This window comes from Camellia sinensis, chromosome 12 (assembly GCF_055761805.1).
Source record: "Camellia sinensis isolate YWXY chromosome 12, ASM5576180v1, whole genome shotgun sequence".
NCBI lineage: Eukaryota > Viridiplantae > Streptophyta > Magnoliopsida > Ericales > Theaceae > Camellia > Camellia sinensis.
The window spans coordinates 97189211-97206472 of record NC_138972.1 but is presented as its reverse complement, the minus strand read 5'-3'; the positions used below and the strand labels follow the sequence as shown (position 1 = coordinate 97206472).

General features: G+C 34.4%; 1 protein-coding gene across 1 annotated transcript; it reads left to right on the top strand.

The window, feature by feature from the left end:
• The first annotated feature begins 6184 nt into the window (after positions 1-6184).
• Positions 6185-11840, top strand: LOC114299398 (uncharacterized). The gene is made up of 3 exons (XM_028244121.2): positions 6185-7044; positions 10056-10142; positions 10250-11840. The coding sequence occupies exons 1-3, from the start codon at positions 6745-6747 to the stop codon at positions 11564-11566; spliced, it is 1704 nt and encodes a 567-aa protein (XP_028099922.2). The 5' UTR covers positions 6185-6744; the 3' UTR covers positions 11567-11840.
• Positions 11841-17262: the final 5422 nt, after the last annotated feature.

Below are 17262 nucleotides of genomic sequence, written 5' to 3'. Positions count from 1 at the left end.
TGTGATAGAATCTATCAATATTACTGTGATTGCTTTTGGCCAATCATATTGCGTCATTGATTCAAGAGGTTCCACGTACTTGATAAAAATCCACCCTATTGAATTCTCACTTGTAGCAAAAAATAGGGTGAGACACAAGTACAAGGTAACAATGATTGCTACATCTTTGAAGTCAGTTGGTTGCTTGCCTTTCATTGTTTTATCCAAGGCATTCTTAAGAACAGGACCAATGAGTCTTGTGTCCTTTGAGAATCTTCGCCTTAGGAATGCAGTGTTTGGGTTTTTTGAGTGTTTTAGTGACATGGCTCCTTTACCACCTTGCAAACCAAAAACCAGGGCCATGTCATTGGTTGTAAAGGTCAAGTTCTTTTTATCAACTGTGAATGTTTTCGTTTTTTCATGGTAACATTGGATTATTACAATTACATCATCATCAGATTTCCTAGACTTCCTTAGATCCAACCTTCCAGTGGTTAGAGGTTGGATCAAATACCAAAATGGAGTCTTTTGAAGCTTTTCAAGGTGGTTTGAATTGAATTTAAGTGTTTCAAAAATGGAGACAACAGATGAGAGCTTGGATCAATATTACATGCTGCAAGGAGCTCTTTTTCTTTGGAGTTTAATAGTTTTTTTCCCCCTTGAGCTTGAGTCTTTTGAAGTTGGGGTACTCATCTTGATGCTTATTGTTTCATCACCTTGGACTTGTGTTTTTTGGTAAGGAATTTGTGGTGTTTTGTTGCTTTTTGATCTAAGATCATAAGAAGACTCATAGAGTTTCTGTTTCTTTCTTGGTGTTTTTGGTGTTTTGCTGGTTTTACGTTTCACCATTTCTAGACAATGAAAACATAAAAATGTCAACGTTAAATCCTAGAGAAAATTGAACATGCTAGAGAAAATTGAACATGTCAGAGAAAATTACACATAAGGGAGAAAACTAAGGTGGCTAGGGAAAATTAGACACTGAAAATTAAAAACATGGCAGACAGACACAAGGGAGCAAAGTAAAGTGGAATTCATGCAGCCACAGTTCATTTCCATTCCCAGAGAAAATTACACATAAGGAGAAAACTAAGGTGGCTGGAGAAAATTATAAATATAAGAGAAAATTAGACACCGAAAATTAAAAACATGGCAGACAGACACAAGGGAGAAAAGTAATGTGGAATACATGCAACCACAGTTCATTTCCATTCCTAGAGAAAATTACACATAAGGGAGAAAACTAAGATGGCTAGAGAAAATTATAAATGTTAGAGAAAATTAGACACTGAAAATTTAAAACATGGCAGACAAACACAAGGGAGAAAAGTAATGTAGAATACATGCAGCCACAGTTCATTTCCATTCCCAGAGAAAATTACACATAAGGGAGAAAACTAAGGTGGCTGGAGAAAATTATCAATGTCAGAGAAAATTAGACACTGAAAATTAAATGGCTGAGTACTAATAAACATGGCAAGCCAAAGAAAATTTTCATTTCACAATTAGCAAGATAAAAAAAATAAAGTAACGTAAACATGCCACATAAACTTACAGAACAGAGAAACCAAGAATTGAACAAAATAACATGCCAGAGAAAATTTCAAAAAAGAAACATAAATCTAGCAAGCCACATAATATTAAAATACCAGAAAAATTTACAGACACAACCAGAGCAAATTAAACATGACAGACAAACACAAGGGAGAAAAGCAATATGGAATACATGCAGCCACAGTTCATTTTCATTCACAGAAAAAATAAACAAAGCAACATAAACATGACAAGGAAATTTTGAATAATTGCTAAAAATTACATATAGATGTAAAATATAGCCAGAGAAAATTCAAGAAAGAAACATAAATCTAGCAAGCACAGAAAATGAAAATGATAGAGAAAATTACATATTCCAGAGAAAATTAAAATGCAGAGAAATTTGTAGAGTAGAGAAATTTGAATGAATTGAATTTGAAAATTACACAGAGAAATTAACCATGCCAGAGAAAATTGAGGAATAAACAAAAACAAATGGGGAATAAACATGTCATAGAAAATTCAAAGAAAAAACATAGATCAAGCAAATACCAGAGAAATTCTGAAACCAGAGAAATTTACAGACAAAATCACACAACAATGTTCAAGAATAAGTTCAAAACGCAGAGAAATAACACTTTTTAAATTCATGTTGCTTTTATTACGAAATTGAAACCTTAATTAATGGAAGGCTAATATAAAATGTAATTAATTGCGTTTCCAGATAAAAACTCATTGGATTGTAGAAAAACTTACCAGAGTGAGTATGAAAGCCTAATTACGAACTGATATGCCTTGAGATGAAGATACACTGTGAAGAAGATGAATTGAGATGACGATGAACAATGAAAATGAGATCAGAGAAATTTGTGAGGAAGGAATGGAAAAGATTTTTGTAGAAGATGATGAAACCCTGATGTCGATAGTGAAGATGATTCGAAAACCCTAATTCTGAAGATGGTTGGATGTGAAGTATGAAACTGATCAATTGTCGGAATGTAGTTCAAGTTCCCTATTGATTGTGAAGGGTATTTTGGTCCAAGAAGTAAATAAAAAGTGCGCGTTATTAGTTGAGGGACCTGAGACATCATTCTTTTTTTTTGTGTGTCCTTTATCCTCTAAATTACTATTATTAGGGACCTTAAAAAAAATTTCTCTTTTTTTTTTACCTCATATTTTAGTTAAAAAGTTACTAAAATAGCATGTTCTTAAACGAGGCTTAACTTTATGTCGGCATATTTATCAAAGAGAATGAAATAAATTATTTCCTAATTCGAGAGAAAGAGAGAGAGAAAAAAAAATATTATGATTTATTTTCCTTTTGTTTGATTAGCCAAGGAAATAAATTATTTGCTAAATAAAGAGAGAGAAAAAATAAATTAAAATATTATAATTTATTTTCCTTTTGTTTGATTAGCCAAGAGCGAGCACCTCTAATATTAAATAAAAAATTTCATCAAATTTAGTAAAAAATTGATGAAAATTTTAATTTGATATCATTCACACTAATACTAAAATTAAAATTTTCATTAGATTTTTTCACATCTCTAATTGCCTAGGAGGACATCCATAAATGAATTAAAAAAAGTTGTCAAAGTTACTATAGGTGGACATTCAGGATGACGTCCAGTCTAACGATAATAATTTAAATTTGATTAAAGATGAAAGACTTTCTTCATTTGATGAAAATTTTGATTCTTCCCTCATTTGATATGATTTGATGAAAGGGTTGAAGGTTAAACAATTGTCGTTTTTCATCAAATCTAAATTTGATAAAATATTAGATATAGCATTGGAGATGGTCTAAGAGATAAAATATAATGATTTCTCTCATATCTTGTTTGGATATAGACTACACAAAAGAAAATAAATCTTTTATGTTATATTACCCAAACATTTTTTTTATGTTTTTATTTATTGGGCAAATTACAAAAAGTTTGCTTAAAATACGAATGGTCCATTGTGATTTTAAAAATTATATCTTACCCATTAAAATGTCTAATTTAATAACAAATGACCCATTTTAGTAATAAAGTATTAAGTCAATTAATAGTTTTCAATGATATAATAAATATATTTAAACTAATAAGTCACGTAATTTTATTACTATATAAGAGATCAGTTAAGAATTTCATTTTTTCAATTAATATTAGAAATACTAATTAGTGTACCAATTAACATACTAAGACACAAAACATACATGTGAGTTCCACCACTTAACATGGTCTTACCTAATATTGTATGCAGTTAGTGTGTTAGTTGGTACGCTAAAACATACATATGGATTCCACCACTTAACATGGTCCTGCTTAATATTGTATCTAATTAGTGTGTTAATTGATACACTTAATACTATTACTTTTTCAGTGATGCTACATGCACCAATTAGTATACCGATTAGTGTATCAACATATATTATGACATTGTCATTTTAAAACTATGGATCTCACCCATTATATAAACTATAAAGACTCAAAGCGTCTAAAATTATGTCATATCATTTGTTAATACATTAATTGATACACTAATTTGAACATATATCTTTATTCTTACTCTTTAGCTATTGTAGGGAGTTTCCAAACTTACCCTCCCACAAAAAAACAAATGGGGCATTTACTGATAAGTCTCATATACAAAGTTCAAAATCTATTTAGTCCCAAAACAAATAGTGGTGCTACATGTATCAATTAGTGTACTAACTAGTATACAAATACTAGTTATGACTAGAGCTGAGCAAGGAATCCATGAAATCCATAATTTGATCTGGTCCAATCCAATTCGGTAGGTTTGGATTGATTTTTTGAATCTGTGGTTTGATTCTAGATTGAAAAATTAAAAATCCGTAGTCCACGGATCAGTCCCGGATTGAATCCCATGATTCCAGATTGGAACCGATCTGAACCGTATACAAATAGTTTATATTTGTATTATACACCCCCCGCATAGTATCTTCTCTTATTCCATATTAAATCTAAATCTAAATCTAAACTCGCATAGTATCTTCTTTTATTATTTTTATTTGTTAGTTTCTAGTTTTAATTTGTAATGGTCTAAATACTTATGATGGAACCATTTTCTTTTGATTGTTTAAATTCTAGAACAATACGTCGTAATTATGGAAAGACAAGTTGCTATTGCAAAACTAATATGATGATATGTTTATATTTTTATGAAATTAAAATGTTCTATAATTTTTTTTGTTATTTAATTATATGAATTTGTGCTCCTAAACCGGTTCCATGATTTAAAAGGATTAGATTGGTTCTAATTTTTCAAGAACCGTAGATAACAGATTGATCCTAATTTTATCCTAATCCAGACTATGCTCATCTCTAGTTATGACATTATTATTGACCCCACTCATTATACAAATTACAAATACCAAAAATATCTTATATTATGCCACTTTATCAATTAGTACACTAGTTTTAGTAAACTAATTGGTATATATAGTATTATTCCAAAACAAAACACTCGCACTAATTAGTCATATATATTTTTAATTGTTACCAAAAAATTCTTTTTTTTTTTTTTATAAATAAATTGAAAAACAATGCCACATTCTACTACCGCTAGACGTCCATCAGACGGTCACCGAAAACTTGCCGGAATATTCAACATCATCGGGAAGTCGTAATAGTATTGCTAGAAATTATACGGAGTGTTCTGAATGTCACTGCGAGTCGTTGGAATGTTCAAAAAGTTTGCTGGATGTCAAAAATATCGTTGGAGACTCACCAGAATGTTCAGAATATTGTCCAAAAAAATAAGAATAAACGAAAAAATTATAATTAAAAACCATAACAAAATGTACTAAATATTGATAAATTAAAAAGGGGAAGAAAAAAAAAAAACAAATAGTAAGAATAGGAAAAAAACTTATATTATTTTTAAAATTTTATAGGGTTTAAATAATCACCAATATTGATCAAACTGAAAATTAAGTTTTAAAACTATAAAATGCTACAGTTTCAAAGTATAATTCTATTAAGTATTTATCTTTATTAATTAAACTGAAAACCATGTTATAAAACTATAAAATTTTACATTTTTAAAGTATAATTCATGTCACCACAAAAAAAATTGAAACTATAAAATTTTACAATTTTTACCGTCTGTAACTAAAATTTGAAAATAATTTGTTCAGAACTTGAAAATTTTCTTTATTAAAATAGAAAATAGAAGTGTGTAGTAGAGAAAATGTTGAAAAAATTAAGAGATCGAAGGAGATAAACAGATATAGAGAGAATATTATACTCTGACAACTATTTTTGGTTTATATTTAATCAGTTCTAGATCTATTCAATTTCTTCTTTGGACTCCTTTGCCGTCAGTGAAGGTGAAGTAAGAAGTCAATGGTCGGTGGTTGCCAATGAACCTTAATCAATGGTAGTTGTTGGTGACTATATACTAAAAAGAAAAAGAGAAGAAGTAAGACGTGGTCGATGAAAATCAAGAAGAGAAAGAGGCAGAGAAAAATGAATGCACAAAAAAGAACGAAGAAAAAAAATATGTAATGCACTTTTGAGAGTATCAAAAAAAATTATGAAACTAAATAAATTTCTCATATTTTAAATAGGATTTTCGAGTGATTTGTCCAAATTTTGTTTGGGCTTAAAAGGCCGGTCCATATCTAACCCAAAGCCCATTATTTTATTTTTTTGGTTTGGGTGGCCTGATGGTACTTTACAAAAAAAAAAAAAAACAAAACAAAACCAAAACAAAAAAAAACACCGACGACACGAGTCGTCGTCGCGAGTCGTGACTCATCTCATCTGCACTTCACAAGAAGTTAGTCACCAGACCCCCCCGTATGCACCATCATCAATCAATGTCTTTCCATGTATGAAACCCTAGCTTTGCAAAGCATTTTTCCTATTCAGGAACTAGGGTTTCTCTCTCTCTCTCTCTCTCTCTCTAAATTAGGGTTTCTATTTTTCTTCAGTCACTCTTGCGCGCTTTCTCTCAAACCCTCCATCGAATCAATTTTTTTTTCTTTTCTTTTAATTTTATCGTTGTCAGGTAGTTTCCAGGAAAAAAAAATTGTAAATGCGAGAAATCGTAAGAAAGACGTTTTGACACAGCAGGTACTTTCTTGGAAACCCCATCAAAGATTCCATCTATTTCCTTTCAATATCTTTGATGACAGTGAGAAGGAAGAGGAAAACACATGAAAGATTCGAGAATTTGGGCGAAAATTGTTGAAAAACCTAGGCACTAGTGTGAACTTCGATGGAGTCGACGCATGTGGTACTCGATATAAGCTCGGACGAAGATTATGATTATGATTGGATATCGGAGTTTTTGGACGATGCGGATGACTCTGATGAAGTGGTGGTGGTGAGTGAAGTTGTGGCGAATCACAAGCAGAGGTCGTCAAAGTCTTCTAGTGTTGCTGCTGCGAAGCCGAAAGATTTGGATGATGATTGTGTGGTATTGGAGGGTGATCCAGATAAACCGGTTGCGATCGAGATCGAGAACAATACGGAAGGTGATTCGGATGATTTGTCCATTGTTGGCGAGAAGGGGCAGGTATTGCAAATTCACTAGTTTTATTGTGCAATTCATTCATTCATTCATTCAATTCATCCTCTTACGATAGAAAAGATTGTGATTATCAAGACAATTAGGGTGTAGAATTATCTCCTATATTGCCTTGGAGATTGAATGGTAGACGAATTCATGGAACTGAATGCTATAAATCAAAGAATTTTATTGGGAAATAAGCAGCTCTGATTTATTTATTTTTGTGTTAATTTTTCTCTTCAGTTGAATTAGGCACTCACTCATAATTCATAAACCGGTCAAATTTGGTCCATTTGTTGAAGATTAGTCAAAATTAAATTGTTAATTCAAGATGGTAGGGGGTGCTGGCTTGATGGATTTGAAAAAAAATTTCTTTTGAAGAAGAGGTTTGGGACGAAGGGACTGCTTGGCCTGGCCTATGACCCAATGGGTTGTCAACCTTTTTGTAAGTTTATTAGCAAAGTGAGATATCTGTTTGTTCGAGTTTTTGGAGGGTCTAGACAATGCTTTTATTTGATGGAATTCTAAGTGCATCTTTGACAGCATGCGATAACCGTTGCCAAAGCTAAATTTTGGCAAGTCCTCCCAAAAATCTTTACAAATTGTGTGTCAAAACACTTTCCAAAATTTGCAAATTCAAAATTTGACAAAACTCTCTCTCTAACTTTTTCATGATGGAGCTCACAGATAGCATTTTGGCATTTTATGAGGAAAATAGGCAATAGACATGAGTGCTTCTCCATTTTTATTTCCCCCTTCTTGTGTCGAGCACTAGTTTCCAATTATTGGATTGATTGTACAATTTTATGGAACTGCAAAATGGCTGGCGTTGTTTTGTAGGTTCTTTTGGAGGAAGTTCACAAGATTAGCTTAGCAAAATAATGAAGATGAGCTCTATTGATATGGATGGTTATGCTTGATGTATATTTTTTCTTTTTTTTTAGTGTGTGTGTAGAGAGGAAGAACTAATTTAGTGTGAGCATTTTAGACATGTGTAAGGTCAATAGAAGACAAAATCAAGGCATAGCATTAGCCTAGAGTTTAAGAGATTAAGAAATCCATTGTCACCTTAATAACCATTTTCCCCTAAAGCACAAAATAAATATATCTTCTTTTCTCTTTTGTTGATTTTAGGGGAGCTGAATTTTGTTGAAGATTTTTAGTTTTTATATAAGTCTTGTATATATATCGGTTGTACCCCTTTTGGTGCTTTTAATGAAAATTATTTACTTCTTAAAGAAGAAAAAATCTCTCCCTTTCTTTCCTTTTGTTTGTTTGTTTGCTTGCTTTTTTGTCTTTTTCATTTTTTTTGCCCTGCCTTCTTTGGATGGGATGGGGGCGGTGGGGCCTGGCACTCGGCAAAGGGGTGGGGGTGGGGACTTCATACGTATGTCTCCTTCCTTTAATGAATTTATGCTTTTTGACCTTCTCTGGTCACATGTGCGCGTGTGCATGTGTTCTTTTTCTTTTTTCAACTTTTTTTGGTAGGGCAAGCAAGTGCTTGTTTGATTGGTAATTTGGTGGTCTTGTTTTCCAAATTATTTTTATTTTTAAATGTATTGTTGATGCAGAGTGTAAGAAGCTCAAGGAAGGTTAAATTCAAAGAAGCAATGATATTTGGACATTGGTATGATTTCAAAGAGAAACCGATAGGATCCTTAGATAATTATGTTACTAGTGTTATTAGAGTCTTATTTTATGGTTATTTTTTGCTTTTTAGAGTTTTTAGGTCAATGGCATTTTGGTAATTTTTAGATTTGTTGACATATGCAATAGGGGTCGCACGTGGGTTGTTTTGTTGTGTTTTTTATTTGGTCCTAGATCAGTTTTGGAAGTCAAAATATTAGTAATTTCCTATTTTGAAGTCTTAGTTGGAAAAGGTTGTCTCGAAGTCTATATAAAGTCATGTGTAATGCCTCTTTTGGGTTGGGTTGATGCAACCCTAACCTTAGTGTGATGCCTAGACTTTTTCTTCTTCTTTCTTTTCTTTTCTGTTTCAATTCACTATTCATAGTCTACTATTCACAGCTCATAAACAGTTGTTTTGATCTCTTTCTCTTAGTTTATTAATCCTATACCTAGTTGATTCCATTCATTAATAGGAACCCTAAAATTCCCACCGATTTTCAGCTTTAAACCACCATAAAAGCACTGTCCTATATCAATTTTTTTAATTTTATTTTTCCTGCTGATTCTCCTTTAATTTAAATTAGTTTCACTTGAAATTGCAAATGTACAAGTACAACCATAAATTTAAAGTTGTAGGATCACATGAAAGATGCATTGTCAAGGATATGTTTGATATATAAGGACTGCAGTGATAGGAGAATTTATTGCTGATTAGGATCATTAATTTTTGGAGCAATATTAACGTTCCACATCTAATTAACAAACTAAATTATCATTCACTCAGGGAATTAAATAAAATAAACTGAAAATCCAGTGCTGCTTACTGAAAGAAGCCTGAATGGAGATTATTCTCATATGATGTACTTATTTGGTTCCCGATTTTCTAGTGGCATCATTGCTGCATCATTTGCTTCATATTCAATATTCGTATTCAAAGGTAAAAATGTACAATCATAAATTAAAAAGAAATTATAGGACCACATGAATGACTTATTTGGAGGATATGAAATCATTTGGTATATGCAGTGGGAGGAGAAACTACTGATGATTGGATTCAGGAATTATTTTAGCAATACCAATGCTGACATCTGAATAATGCCAAGTTAGTTATCATGTAGCCTGAGAATGAATTGAAATCAGCTGACATTCCAATGTTTCTTACTGATAGAAGCCTGAAATGTGATCAAGTGCGACTATTCTCGTGTCTTATCTATTTTAGGCCCAATGCTGCACCATTTGATTTGCTTCAATGTCTTGCATTTGGCCTTTTTTTTTTTTTTTTTTCTCCCTTTCTGGCCCATCTTTCACACACAACATTACTACATTTTATTTATAAAATTGCTTTGTATTTTTTTGTTTGTTATATTCTTTGTTTTCTGTGATCACAGATTGCTTGCAGAGATTACCCTCACGCTCGCCACCTCTGTGCTAAGTTTCCTTTCACTTCCTCTCTGCATGAGAGGCATTGTCCTCAGGTACGATCACCCTTTTTAAATTTCGGTCTCTCTAAAAAGTACTGGATGGTACTGTAGTCCTTTGTAAGCATTCTGCTGTTTTGATTTCAACCTTTGCTAAATTTCAGTGCCACTGCTATGTATGTGACTCACTTGCACCATGTGTCAATTGGGGCAATGGCACTTCCAGAAATGACCATTGTCACGCTACCGATAAAGATGAGTTCTGGAAATCTCAGAGGCAGAGTTTCAAGCAAGGGAATAAAGCCCCACTACCAGGTCCTAAATTTCCTGACACTTCTCGCTCAATTCGACCACCGCCAACAATCACACAGCTGCAACCAAAGAATCAGATCTCCAGGTCAGCCACAATCCGTGCTTGCTCTATGCCTACCAGTTTTGGCGTCCCAAATATCACAGATCAAGGCAGAAGCCAACAGTCTGTATATGTAAGAAACAAATTCCACCCAGATTTGGTCTCTCGGCAGTTGCTTAGTACCCGTAATAATATCATTCGAAGGGACAGAAGGTTTGGTAATTCAGGGCCTCCATATATCAATTCCCACACAATTTTCAAAAGGGCAGCAGGATCAACTAGAGTTGCTTTGGCAACAAATCGAACTAGATATGGCTCATCTGACAACAATTATGCAACTCAATTCTCCAGAAATCCCTCTCCTGTGGCAGCTTCAAATGATAACAATCCCACTAGGTGGCGAGACCTTTCAAGTGGAATGATTTCAGACTCAGAAGCATATCAGAACCTCTCCCAGCAAAACACTGGCAGCAGCTTGGAGAATTCAGTGCCTTCTCAACCCCTGTTATCCTCACATCCAAACATGGGCAGTGTCTTTCTGAATTCAGTGCCTTCTGGACCCCGACTATCCTCCCAGCCAAACATAGGCTGCAGCTTTGTCGATTCAGTGCCTTCACCGCAAGTCTCTTCCCAGCCAAGCATGGGAAGCAATTTCGAAAATCCTTTGTCTTGTCAACCGCAAGTGTCCTCACGGCCAAACATGGGCAGCAGCTTTGTCTATCCTGTGCCTTCGCAACCCCAAGTGTATAGTAGTCAGCCTATTCCTGCAGCAAATGATGGCCAATATGGCTTCCAGCAAGGAAACGAGACTCAAAGTGCTGTGGATCCAAGTTTTTCAGATTTTGACTCAAGTTGGGTTGCCCCAACTGGCTGCCAGAGCAACCAACCTTTGGCAGATAATTCCCTATTTCAAATTCCAGGGCTGACTTATCATCATCCTCCTCTTGTCACAGGGTTTGATCCCCAGATTCCTGTAAACACAAATCCAGGCTTACCGGACTTCCAATTTGATTGGATGTTGGAGAATCAATCTTTTTCTGGGGCCCTAGAAGTTCCTGTTCCTTCTGGATGCAATGTATACTCTCCGGAAACTGCCCCTGTTGATGATGTTGCGTTCTTTGATTTCTAAACCTCCTGGGAGTAACCAATCCATGTAAAAAGCCCTCAACCCTGCAAAGAATGAAAATGGCATTCCATTCTTTGGATGATATAATAGGGATTATTAGTAATTGGGTTAAAACATCAACAGTAGAACAGTTGTACTGTACAGTATTTTTTTGTTTTTAATTTTAATATGAGGTACATACTCAAGTAGCCTTGTTTTTACGGTTGCTTTAGGGATGTAGGGTGCCGGTGATGTAACATTATATATGAAATTCTCAGATTGTCATTTTTCTATCCAATCATTTTAGGCTCTACTCAAATGTGAAATCTTCTGTTTATTGAAGCTGTTTCAATTTTCTTGAAGCTACTCTCAACCATATTTGATTGCAAAATGATAGAGATCTCAAAATTTTTATCAAACATGTGAGATATTTGGTAAAAATTTTGAAATCTCTAGCATATTTATATATGGAGCTGAGCTGGATTTAGTTTGATTTGTTTTGCTTATTTCTTTCTTGTATATACATGCGGGCATAGCGGCAGCACTTTTTTGTTAGACAAAAAAATGCATCCGCATCTGTTCGTTCGGACCATTGAAACCGTCCATTGTGACAGATTGATTCACTAAAAGTCTGTTCGGAGCATCGGAACCATCTATTGTGGCTGATCGATACGGTTTTAGTGGGTAGACTGGATGTTTCTCCATCTAGCTCTTGTATAGAGGGTTGTCTTGGAAGCTCTCCATTCTGTTGTTTTTTTAGGAATCTGTTTTCAAAAATTTTCTTTAAAAAATAATTTGGTGAAAAAAAATTAAAAAAAAATCAGAATTACTTACAATTTTTATATAATTTTATCCTTTTTAAGGACAAAAATAATTTTTAAAATTTTAAAATAAGTTTTTTTATGTTCATTTTTGTCAAATTATTATTATTATTTTTGTCAAAATAATTTTAGAAAATAGTTTATTCAAACCAAACATGCCATAATGCCTTGCATTTCTCCTTGTGGCTCTTACAAATGATGTGACTTATTGTGGAGTTTTTGCTTCAAAACAAAACAAATAGGACAAATTATACTAATGGTCCTTCAAGTCTAACACTTGTGTCAATTTGGTTCCTATCATTTTAATTGTAACACATTTGATAATAAATTTTACGATTTATTTTAATTTAGCACAATTAATAACAGAAGTTAGAATTGTAGATAGAAGATGATCATATGCAAGTCACATGATCATTACAGTAGCAGCCACTAAATACGAGTTATGTCAAAATTATTGTCTCTCTGTTTGGAGGGAAGATGATTGGATTAGATTAGGGATACACAAAAATAATATCAATAATTTATATACTGATGAAGAACTCTCCTCCTCCTCTGATAATAGAACCCAGAGCAGCGACCCATTTGCCCAATCTCCCTCTACCTCGAAGGACTCTCAAGAACAGGCAAAACCGCCTCGACCAGAAGTCTCGAATGACACAATTATTTTTCCGGCAGAATAAGCTTCAAGGACTACGATCAAAACACCGTGTACAACGTCATAGATGACATCAAATACTTGACAGTCCCTATCGAATTAATGAAAAATTTAATAGGTTGCCAGAGAGACTTCCATGTATTTATTAAATTCCAACCAATCTCACTATTAGAGGAGGAATTTCTTGTATTATATTAACTAATGGGGACAGTAGCTGGTTAGATGTAATGTCCTAAAAAATGAGAGAATGGTTTGATGTTAATGTAACCACTGTCATGATTAATGAAAAATTTTATTATTTTTATTTATGAAGCTACTCAAAGTTTTATTTACTTACTACATTTCCCTTATCATCAACTATTACATCTTGAGTCACATCACTATTTTTACAGTAATGATTACATTTCTTAAAACATCAAAAAATTCTGCTAGATCCATAACAACTGATCCTCTACGATCAATTTCTTATTTGCTAACACCAACCTCCGAAATCGACAGACTCGGATCAATATCACTAGTTCCATCACCACCTCAGTGTATATCAATCTTAGACAAACTCAGACGACCTCTGTGTTCATGAATAATTGAATCACTTTCCCCAAAACCTCTTAACAACAAATCTTTTCGCCTCTTCGGTAAACCCACAGACTTAGTCCGTATCAGAATCGGAATGGCCTTCGTTGGAGAATAAGGCCAAACATCAACATTTTCATTAGTATAGTTTTTAGATAACACAACAATATATGGGGCCCTTATTTGTGAATCTTCTGGCATGTCACTCATAGAATATTTCAGATACCTTTTCATTTTACAATATGCAATCCCCCTTTTAATATTCAAATTTTCAAGTCGATACTTCACCATCCATGGCACCTGCTTGTCGTTGATTGAACAATAACCATTCCCATAATAGACTAACTCGCATTGACAATCCATAGGGAAAAGAAACTACACTTGCAGATTGTCATTACCATCTAACCTCCGATCATAAACATTTACTCTGACTAACCCACTGACATTGGGCACGCAAATGGGGGAATATTTTATCAATATTTTATCAACCTTAATACTCTTTTGTTTGTATCATGACCTCAGCTGAGAAAATAAATTAGGCAAAGCAAGTTCAATACAACTGAAATTACTTGCTGAAACACCTTCAACAACACCAGTTTTTATATTGTCCACCTCTATTCAAAATCTAAACATTACAAATAAAAATACATAAATTATAATTCTAAATAGTCTTAAAGTACATTTGACTCCTTAACGTAATTTTGCATTCTTTTCCACTAACAGTAACAGCCACTAATATATGGACACGTGATATTCCATAGTATTATGATTGGTGGAGAATGTGGGTAGGTGGGGTATTGTGTTGAGTGATTGAGAAAGATAAAAAGACATATTGAATAATAATTGGTTAAAGAGTACAGACGCGGTACTCCGAAAATATTTAATAATTTCCCTATTACTTAAGAGTAAAATCAACTATTCACATAGTATATCTCATGTAATCACCCATCTTAATTTTCTTGTGCACTTAACCACACCATATCACATCCTTTGTCTCCTCCTCCCAAGTTCTCAACATCCACCAACCGCATTTCACTATCTCTCTGTCTCTCTCTCTCTCTCTCTCCCTCCTCCTCCTCCTCATCATCATCACAAATTCCTACCTTTGTCAAGCCCACCCCCGCCCCAACACTTCAAGACCATTTCCATCATCTTATTGTTGTTTGTGAGGTTCGAATACGAAGAATAATTACCCATGTCCATGCTTGTACTACGTGGATCTCCGATCTATCTACATTGATATGCCATTTGACACCAATCTCCTTTCTAATCCGATTGCGTCAAGGTCGATGATATAGAGGGAAAAAGGGAAATGGTTGGATTGAGAGTTAATAAATTATGTAATGATGGATTGAAAATTTGTTAAAAGTAAGTAGTTTGTTAGAGATGTAACACGTCAATCTAATTTGTTAAATATGTAACAATGAATATGTTAGCAAAAATCTAGTTTGGGTCAAATCGAAAGAACAACCAAAGTTTCACAAACAACAACAGATCAAGCAATTGTGGTTTGAATATCCTATGCCTTGACAGTTTCAAGGACTTCTTTGGAGGTTGTAATGCGAAGAAACAAGTGTGAATAAACTGAAATTCGATTGAAGAACAAGTAAACTTGCCACTTAATTACAAGAATTAAATTTCAAGTTCAATGTGTATTACAATCGACAGAAGAAAACTTAGCCACAGAGGCTAAATTACAAAAAAAAAATACTCCTAAGTACAAAGGCTATTGCTAATTAAGTTATGCTACTCCTAATTTCACATGGGTTTTGAATGTTGTTGAAAATATCCTTCTTTACTTCGAATTTCAAGCCTTTATGCTGCTGGCCTTGTTACTTCTTTGCTGCCATGTGTCCCACCATGGAACAAGTTACCTCAACTTCTTGTATAACTGCCCATGATCTCTATAAACGCTGGTAAATGCTTTTCTGCTACAGTCTTCTCTTTCTCTTGCAAACAAGACATGTATCCTGCATCATTTGCATGCCTAACTTCATGGCTTGACACTTGGGCCACGTTTGGCTACATCCTACTGCACTATCAGATGAATCGACAGGAAAAACTGCGTCTGCCACATCTGCTCCTTTAACTGTTTCACTCCTATCACTTGTTTTGCATTCTGGGACCCACATCCCATTATAAGCTCGTGATCTTTTTCCTTAGCATCTGCTGGATCAGCTCTCTGTACTTTGTTATGCTTATTCGACAGAGAAAAATAAATTTTAGTGCCAACAATGCCTTCCTCATTTAAGACAAAAAAATGTTTTTGTTTTGAATGAATATTAGAAGGAACAATTTGACACCTATATACTTGGGCGGTTCATAATAATGAACATTTGGGTTCATAAAGACAAATCCACATACCAAAGCCCAAATACCTACCAGATGCTAAACTTGGTCCAAAAATACGAATTAAATAGGCCCAACTGTTAAGCCCAATTATTAGTAACAGGCCCAAGTTCAATCAGAGGGTCCACCATAAGCTATTTGAATGCCAGAATTCAAATCATCACTTTACTATTCTCACTTCTTCTACCTTGCTCTGTACTTCGACTCTTCAACCTTTTTGCTTCGAAACCCTTTTGCTCACATACTTCTATGGTGCCCAAACAAGCTTAAACCAAAGGAAAGAAACAAATAGAAACGTTACATGTACAACGTTTCCTAATTGATTTCCAGCAGCTACTCCATCAACACATCTTCAATAGCTGCATTATTCCACGTCGTGATAGCCCTGCCCAAGGGGAATTGGCCCCTACTTTTATTGCCATCATTCTTGACGAACTTACTCATTATTACCCTATTGTAGACACCGAAGTGATGCTCTTCAATAAGGCGAAGCTAGCTTGGTACCATTGGGACTCAAGCCCTAACCCTCTATGCTCATGGCAAAAACCTAACCCTGACTAGAGACTATGGGTCCAGCGAATAATAGTGTACGATATTGATCTATGGAGGGCTTTAGGTAATTATGATGCCATCAGGCTATCAACCTTTGCCCTAGACATGGACAAACAGGCCATCAGTGCTGCTGCCTATTTTTTGTCTGTATCCTGCAACTCCCTCATCCTGAGATGTGGTATGATCTCTCCCATCATTTTTGATGTCGTTCACTTAACTGGCCTCCCTACTTCTGGCCAACATATCAGTGCACTTTTAGCCCCCAAGACATCTATCAACTCGATACCGACCTTAGTTATGGAAAATTCCAAACCAAGTATCAAAAGTTTGGCCTTGAACCCTCAGATGAAGAGAGAACAACCTTTTACCTATTGTGGCTTTCTCAACACTTCTTGTGTGCTCCTGGTTTTAAAATTACCAAGGAATACTTAGTCCTTGCTACTTGCATCCAAGAGGGCATAGAACTGGCTTTTGTTCCTTTTCGATTAGGCACTCTGTACAGAGGCCTTTTTTCTTTAGTTGATAAAGAGATTGATCATAACTGTGGTGGCCCCTTCTGGCTTTTCCAAGCCTAGCTTTATGCCTATTTCCCTGAAATCAAGCCTACCCCCCAAACTCCATATCTCTCACGATGTGAAGGTTATGCTGAATTTTTTCTTTCCTTTAGACCAGCTACCTCAAATTCTTTCACTAAGGCGTTCACCACTCTTTATGAACTACCTATCGACAGAGATCCTTAACTTTTTATCCCCTTCTAACAATTTCATTTT

Excerpts from the sequence above, each read along its gene's own strand:
- LOC114299398 (XM_028244121.2), top strand. The coding sequence starts at position 6,745 with ATGGAGTCGACGCATGTGGTACTCGATATAAGCTCGGACGAAGATTAT. Across the intron at positions 7,045-10,055 it reads TTGTTGGCGAGAAGGGGCAG|ATTGCTTGCAGAGATTACCC; the intron begins GTATTGCAAATT and ends CTGTGATCACAG. Across the intron at positions 10,143-10,249 it reads ATGAGAGGCATTGTCCTCAG|TGCCACTGCTATGTATGTGA; the intron begins GTACGATCACCC and ends GCTAAATTTCAG.